The 8,141-nt window shown below is 37.4% G+C and overlaps 2 protein-coding genes across 2 annotated transcripts; both read right to left on the bottom strand.

Annotated features, from left to right (window-relative positions):
* Positions 1-671: 671 nt before the first annotated feature.
* Positions 672-2,315, bottom strand: LOC104213097 (extensin-1-like). The gene has a single exon (XM_070160578.1). The coding sequence runs from the start codon at positions 2,278-2,280 to the stop codon at positions 928-930; it is 1,353 nt and encodes a 450-aa protein (XP_070016679.1). The 5' UTR covers positions 2,281-2,315; the 3' UTR covers positions 672-927.
* Positions 2,316-3,155: 840 nt separating this feature from the next.
* On the bottom strand, positions 3,156-5,956 carry LOC104213094 (pentatricopeptide repeat-containing protein At3g49170, chloroplastic). The gene has a single exon (XM_009762511.2). The coding sequence runs from the start codon at positions 5,947-5,949 to the stop codon at positions 3,400-3,402; it is 2,550 nt and encodes an 849-aa protein (XP_009760813.1). The 5' UTR covers positions 5,950-5,956; the 3' UTR covers positions 3,156-3,399.
* Positions 5,957-8,141: the final 2,185 nt, after the last annotated feature.

An 8,141-nucleotide genomic window follows, 5' to 3' on the forward strand; every position in this document is an offset into this window, starting at 1 on the left:
TCAGATTCTATCTAACTACATCCGGCGGGGACAAGTGGAAGTAGCACTGGTAATTTGGGTTTGCTGGCGGGACTGTAGCTGTGGTGTTGGGGCTCCTAAGGCTGCGCAGAGGGAAGACTGATGGTACCAAAGTGTTATTTAAATGCTACGGGTGTTTTTCCTTTATTTAATACATTTCCAAGTAACTATTTACTTAAATTTTATTTTCTCGAGTTTATTCTCCTAGTAAATTCTGTATTATTACTCGAGTATTACTTGATTCTATTTAAAAAATAACACTGATATTAGCAATACATATACTCCATTCGTAACAACGTTGTATCTTTTGACATATTTAACATAGAGAATTCATTTTTGAAAAAGAATTGGAAAAATGATTCATATGCTTACATTTAATCTTTATTTCTTTCTTATTCGGTTTATTTATATATAATTTTATTTCCTAAATAGCTTATAAGTACAATTAGAATCCATAATACTATAGTAAGTCAAAGAAGAAACTTTACTGCTGTGTTGATCCATGACCACGTCTTTCGACTCACATCCATATTTTTTCTTTTTCTCTTCTTTTTTAGTAGGTAATCAACTACTCTTAGATGCCCTGGAGGTATGTGTAAAGACCAAAGTAAAGTATTCAACGGATAAGAAATAATATTAGATTAACTGCAGATTCTTGATAAATTACAACAAAAAAAAAAGGATCTTGATACAATAAAGCCAAATTGATGGAGATCTCAAGGATCTTACTTAAAACTCATATGATAGTACAAGTTATTAAATAAAAGAACACACAGCAAGCAAAGCCGATCATTTTGGGAAACATACATAAAACTGTGGCGGAAAGAAAATGAAAATACTCGGAGGGAGGATGAAAAGGAGTTATAAGTCATGGAGATGTGGAAAATAATTGAGGGGAAGGGTTGAATATTAGTAGTAGGTTGGTGGGGGAGATGTTGCTGGTGGTGGAGGTGAAGCATAGGTGACTGACTGCTCGTACTTCACAGGTGGTGGAGGTGAAGTATAGGTGGGAGTTTGCTTGTAGTACGTTGGTGGTGGAGGTGAAACATATGTGACAGATTGCTCGTACTTCACAGGTGGTGGAGGTGAAGCATACGTGGGTGTTTGCTTGTAGTACGTTGGTGGTGGAGGTGAAGCATAGGTGGGTGTTTGCTTGTAGTACGTTGGTGGTGGAGGTGAAGCATAGGTGGGTGCTTGCTCGTACTTCACAGGTGGTGGAGGTGAAGCATAGGTGGGTTCTTGCTTGTAGTATGTTGGTGGTGGAGGTGAAGCATAGGTGACAGATTGCTCGTACTTCACAGGTGGTGGAGGTGAAGGGTAGATAGGTGTTTGCTTGTAGTAAGTTGGTGGTGGAGGTGAGTAATATGATGGCGAATGTTCATAGGTTTTTGGTGGAGGTGGTGAATTGTAAGTTGTAGGCGACTTGTAGTACTTTGCTGGCGACGGGGACTTGTAGTAGTACTTTGAAGGAGTTGGGGACTTGTAATAATACTTTGTGGGAGCAGGTGACTTGTAATAATGCTTTGAGGGAGCAGGTGACTTGTAATACTTGGTTGCAACCGGTGCCTTGTAGTAGTGTTTTGAAGGAGTTGAGGACTTGTAATAATACTTTGTGGGAGCAGGTGACTTGTAATAATGCTTTGAAGGAGCAGGTGACTTGTAATACTTGGTTGCAACTGGTGCCTTGTAGTAGTGTTTTGAAGGAGCTGGTGACTTATAGTAATTCTTTGAAGGAACAGGTGACTTGTAGTAATACTTTGAAGGAGTATGTTTCTTGTAATACTTCTTTGCAACCGATGACTTATAATAGTGTTTTGAAGGAGATGGTGACTTGTAGTAGTGTTTTGATGGAACATGCGACTTGTAATAATGTGTTACAGGAGCGGGTGACTTGTAATATTTCACTACAACGGGTGACTTATAGTATTGCTTTGAAGGAGCGGGCGACTTGTAATATTTTGTTGGCAAGTGCGATTTGTAATATTTTATTGGTGATGGCGACTTGTAATAGTCGTGCTTCGATGGTGCTGGAGATTTATAGTAGTGTGACGGAGAATGTGCAGCAGGTTTCTCAGTTTTCTTGTAGTAAGGAGTGGGTACCTCATACTTGGATGGAGATGGTGATTTGTAGTACTTCTTAGAGTTGTAAGAAGGAGAAGTATAGCCATAAGAGTAATCAGCAACAACAGTGCTGGCTACTAAGCAAATTGCCAAAGCAGCTGTTAGTAAGGGCCATTGGCCCAACTTCCCTAAGCTTGTCATTTTGATTTGCAACAAACTATAGCTGGAAAAGGGAAGGATAGAACTAAAAATTGTCTTGCATATTTGAGTAGAGAGCTCTGGTTTTTATAGGCAATGTGACATACTTTTGGACATTAATGTAACAGCTTCATGGTTACCCACTAAGCAGAGAGCAAAGTACAAAGAAAGACTTGATCAGTACAAAGTGGGAGGCATTATCTGGTGACAAAATAATTTAAATAAGAAATACTCAATAAAAGTATAATAAAGAGGGATAGCACAAATTAGTTAAAGATTTGACTACTTCTAAACAATAAACAGAACAAAGAAATGTCGGCATTTTCTTTGCTCTTTTTACAATGCCAAAATCTGTAAGTTGACTTATGATATATAGTTTAACATTGTCCCCATCTCCAAAGAAAAGCAACAGGCAAACAAAAATGTAATGGTTTTCAGCACATTGTGTGCGCTTCTATACAAACAAAGCCTCTATAAAATCAGATGTCAAAGTCACCAGAAAAAATAAAAATAAAAGCAGGAACCAAAATAGATATCGACATACATTACTGTCAACTGATAAGGTTTGACACTTTGACTGACTTTGCTTGCCGAATTTATTTGGGAAACAACGAGCTTGATCTTTTTTGCTTCGGCTCGTATACTGACATATTCACATTTTTTGCTCGGATATGTTTAATAACAAATGAGACAGTAACTCCTCTCTCTCTCGACTAGATAAAAACCAGACAAAAGAACTAGAGCATAGAGCAATGCCAAACATGTTGCTGAAAAATCGGTCATCAGACGACCTATGGTACATGTAGTACAGGTGTTTTCTTCAGAACTTCTTCAATGGTGCTCCTTATGATCATACTCCAATTCTCTAGTTACTGAAATTTTCAAAACTTTGCTTTTCTCATTACATAATGCCAGCTGGGGTATACAAAATACAACATAAAAATGAATGTGCAAATCATATGGTTTCATTCTGTACTTCTCTACATGATTACAGATACATGTTTTATAGCACTATGCACATCTGTAAGTTGCAACATACTAGAATGATCTTTAGTATTCTAATCATGTTTGCTACGTTGGTTTGGACGTGCCAATAAGACCATAATTGACAGTAAAAGACTTTCACCAATAGTCATTGCAGGAGCAGAGTCCATCTTTAATATGGTGAAAACGATTAGAATCTCTAACAATTATCTCTCTTCCCTCCGCTACTGATATAAACTTCATTGCATTATGGCAATCACCGCATACTCGAAGATTTTTGAATATTCTGATGGGCTTTGACTTGGATGTGCTAATAAGACCAAACGCCAAAGCAATTTTCTCACTGTGCTGGAAAAGATATTGCTCCTTTTGTTCATCCTCCACCTCGTGAAGCACCAAGTCTGTGTTGGGTACATAGCCAATCTCCTTTATTTTAAGTGCTACCTTATCTAATTTTTCATATATCTCCTTCGCTCTGGGATGATTTGTGTCGCCTACATAAAACCTGTGGACACTATTTTCAGCTTCTATCCAACTACATCCAGCTTCCTTCACCAATCTCTTTTCTTTCATGTCTTTTCTGATCTTTGCTACCTCCTCCCATTCACCCCTCGAAGCATACAAGTTAGATAGTAAGACGTGTGCTGCTGGATCATTTGGCTCCTGTTCAAGAATCATTTCTGCAGCGTACTTCCCCAGTTGTAAATTGCCATACACCTGGCATGCCCCAAGCAAGGTGCGCCAAACAAGAGCATCGACATTCAAGGGCAGTGATTTAATAAACTGAACAGCCTTTTCAAGAGAGCCTGATCGGCTTAACAAATCAACCATGCATGCATAATGTTCCATCCTAGGTGTTATCCTGTGATCACTGGACATTGAATCAAAATACTTCCATCCCTCCTCAACTAAACCAACATGGCTACAAGCTGATAAAACAGCAATGTACGTGATCTCATTTGGTTTTATACCAGCCCCAAGCATTTGATTGAACAATTCCAGAGCTCTATATGCAAAACCATGTTTTGCAAAACCTGTTATAATTGAAGTCCAAGATATTACATTTCTATCTTCCATTCTTTCAAAAACTTGAGAAGCAGCCTCTATGTTACCGCATCTAGAATACATAGATATCAAAGCATTGCAGACAGATTGGTTGGAATGGATCCCTGCTTTCAAGACCCGAGCATGGATTTGCTCTCCCTTTCCAACTGCACCTATACTTGCAGCTCCACTCAACAAACTAGCAAACGTGAAAGCATCAATCCCAACTTCAGAGTCTATCTGGCTGAAAAGTTCAAAAGCTTCTGTGGAATCCAGATTCTTTGAATATCCATCAACTATTATGTTATAAGATACCAAATTCTTCTCAAACAGAAGTTCAAAAGCTTTTCGGGCTTCTTCCATCCTACCAGACTTGGCATACATGCTAATTAGCGAATTCGCTACACAGTTCACAGATGCAAGACCCAATTTCACTGCATGATTATAGATCTGTTCGCCTACAGCAAGATTTGAAAGATTTCCACATGCCTTTAAAAGACTAGAAAATGTAAAATGGTTCGGTTTAACTGGACCTTCTATCATTCTACAGTACAACTTAATGGCCTCCATATCATAGCATCCGCTTTGCACATATCCTGTAATAATAGCAGTCCAAGACATGACATTATGATCAGCCATCTGATCAAAAACCTTTCTTGAATCATTCATAGAGCCATCCATTGTACACTTTGCATACATGTCCACCAAACTGCACCCAACACAAACATCGGAAGACAGCCTAGACTTAACCACCCAACCATGCAATTGTCTCCCAAAGGAAGACAATCCCATCTGGGCACAAGCCGATAAAACACCACTAAACGTAAACCTATCAGGAACAAATCCTTCAGAAACCATTTCCAAGAACAGCCCAACAGCATCCCTGTCAGCACCAAGTTGAGAAAATCTAGTAATCATCAAAGTCCACGTGACAAGATTCCTCTCAGGCATTCTATCAAACACTTGCTTAGCTGACCTCAAGTCACAAAACCCTTTGGCAAACAAATCAATCAGTGCACAACCAACACAAATATCAGACTCAAAATACCCAGTTTTAACCACAAACCCAAATATCACCAACCCAATCCACCCAAACTCTCCGCTACAACACGCCTGAATCACTGCAGAGAAGCAGAACTGATTCGGGTACTCCCCAAACTCCACCATATCAAAGAAAGTAAGCACAGCTTCTAACTCCATACCACAATGCGCGAAACAAGATATCATAGCACTCCAAGAGACTAAATCTCTCTTCTCCCCCATGTTCTCGAAAATCATTTTAGCAGTTTCCCAATCACCCATTTTAGCATATAAACTTATCAACGAGTTAAGAACAATTGTGTCCGGTTCGAGCGATGAGTTGTTGAGCTTAGAGTGTAGAAGTTCACCGAGCTGGAAATTTCGAGTTCTAATACAAGATTTGAGAAGAACTGTATAGGAGGTGAGGTCAGGGGTAAGACCCATTTGGGAAATGTGATCAAGGGTCGAGATTGCTTGCTTGAGGTTTCCAACATTGGCTTGTCGAATCAAACGATCCTTCAGAGCTTCGAAATTAGGGTTTCTTCTGTGAATTTGAAGGGATGTGAGGTTTTTGGGGGAAGGAGGGATGAGTTTGGCGGGAGAGGGAAGAGAGAGAGTTATCATTATCTATAACGGCTTTCTTCCTTGGATGGTGCTCAAATTTATCCTATTTATATAATACCTCAATTTTAAAAAATAAGATATTTCTTCTTTTTATCTTATTTAACGAAAATGCAAACACTTTTGCATTTATTGCAAGCAGATGGTTGGTTGCCGTCAATTGTCATACAGTTTATTCGAGAGCTTTTTGAATGGCAATATTTGATTGAAACCAAAGATAGTAAGAATTTTGTCACATGTGAGAAGCACTAGTGTCTATGTTGCACGTTAATAATGACACATGTTATTTAAATATTTATTTATGTGAAGAAATAATAAAATTCAATTAATAGAGAAATTTTATGTATAATAATACAACATCATCTAAATACCGAAAAATATTATTACATTAACATAATACATGAATTTAAAATAAAAAGACATCATCAAACTTATACAAATGATCAATTTTGTCACATTAGTTAGATAATTATGTATTATAGTTTAAAGGTATTTAATGTGATGGTATCTTAACAAACACTTCTTTGTGGACAATATTTTTTTGTGTATGTTTCCTTCTAATACGTTGGTTGCTCTGCTTTAACCAAAGCTCTTGTTGTCGATCTTGATATCCCTCTTGAAAGTGCAACATATAGTTGTTCGTGCAATAAAAATATTGCGGTAAATATAGTCCAATATTTAGAATGTTTGACCTTGTGCTTTATTTGTTATATTTGCAAAACATAAATATACTAAATTATTTTCACACAAATTTAAAAGGATATTCCTTAGTTTCGGAAGACGAAAGTTGAATTCAAGGATAAGAGTATATTTAGAAGCACATTGACCAGTATCATAATTATTGCATGTATGACGTTATTGTCAAAACTTTGATATACCATATGTGTGCTATTACATAAGTTATTCGGCATATCTAAGTTTTTCAATAGCATGAGTGACATATTTTTTCCAAATTTAACCTATACACAGTGGAAGATCAATTTTAACTTAGTCTATCATATATACGGTGACACTAACATACGTAAGAAATAATAAACTTGACAACGAACATATATGGTAGAAGGTCATTTGGTATTAAAGTACTTAAATATTCTTCTTGGTAGTAATTATTGGTATCATTTTCGGCTAAGTCAAAAACTGAAAAATATTTTATTTTTATTATAAAATTTTGCAATCAATCTTTATGTAGTTGATCAACATATTCATTTTTGCTAGCTAAGATATCTTTAATTTCATCATGCGATTTTGATGATAGGATATAATTACATATTTTAGTGGTTTATTACACTCTAATTTACTGCACTTTAACTGAGTTTGAGCTTTAATCGCTAGTGTTTTGCACAAATTATGTATTTTATGCCTTGTATGAGTGATTCCGAGCTATGTAGATATTATAGAATGAATTCAAGTGATTTGGATCTTTGAAGTCTGAGTAAAAGCCTAAGGAATCAAGCCTGGATCGTATTCGGGGATCAATGGATGATAGTTAAGAACGAAACGGAGAATCGAGCGGGTATACGGTGCACTGTCTAATAAAATGCACATAACTTTTTGCTCAGAAGTCTATTTGGGCTCCACAATATATCATTAGAAATATATTTGAAAGGGATACAACGTTCATGTTTTGCATTCTCGCAAATTCCCACTACCGCAGCGCGTGTAGCGGTGCACAATGCGTCGCGCCTGTGAAAATTTCCTGCAGCCTGTCAGAATCAACAATCTGAACTTTCCCACTGCCTCCCCGCATGGTGCGTCGTCCCATGCGGCGCGGTAGTACAAATTTTACCGAGTGAGTGTCCTATTTCGCAAGGGAGAAGTTATTTTCGTCTGGGCCCGACCCAACTTGGTATAAATACATGTAAAAACGCTATTTTGAGGAGTTGGACATACTTTGGACACACGTTAGACCTAGGAAGAGCACAGAGCCGTCGTGGAGACCAGAGATTCGACCTAAGGAGGCAAGAACACACTAGGAGCAAGGCGAAGAATTTTTCTACGAGTTTTTCACTTCCTTCTTCCTATTTTCATTATTGGTTATGAATTCTAGTATTGTAGTTATGCATACTATCATGAATAGCTAATTCGTTATCTAGGGTGTTGATGGAACCTATTAAAGGATGATTTTCTTGTTATGTTAATATAGATTTGCCATCGTATTATCTCTATTTGTTCAACTATATGCTTATTGATGTTGA

Source organism: Nicotiana sylvestris, chromosome 1 (assembly GCF_000393655.2).
Source record: "Nicotiana sylvestris chromosome 1, ASM39365v2, whole genome shotgun sequence".
Lineage (NCBI taxonomy): Eukaryota > Viridiplantae > Streptophyta > Magnoliopsida > Solanales > Solanaceae > Nicotiana > Nicotiana sylvestris.

Bases quoted from the DNA above. Each gene is read 5' to 3' on its own strand.
- LOC104213097 (XM_070160578.1), bottom strand. From the start codon at position 2,280: ATGACAAGCTTAGGGAAGTTGGGCCAATGGCCCTTACTAACAGCTGCT.
- LOC104213094 (XM_009762511.2), bottom strand. From the start codon at position 5,949: ATGATAACTCTCTCTCTTCCCTCTCCCGCCAAACTCATCCCTCCTTCC.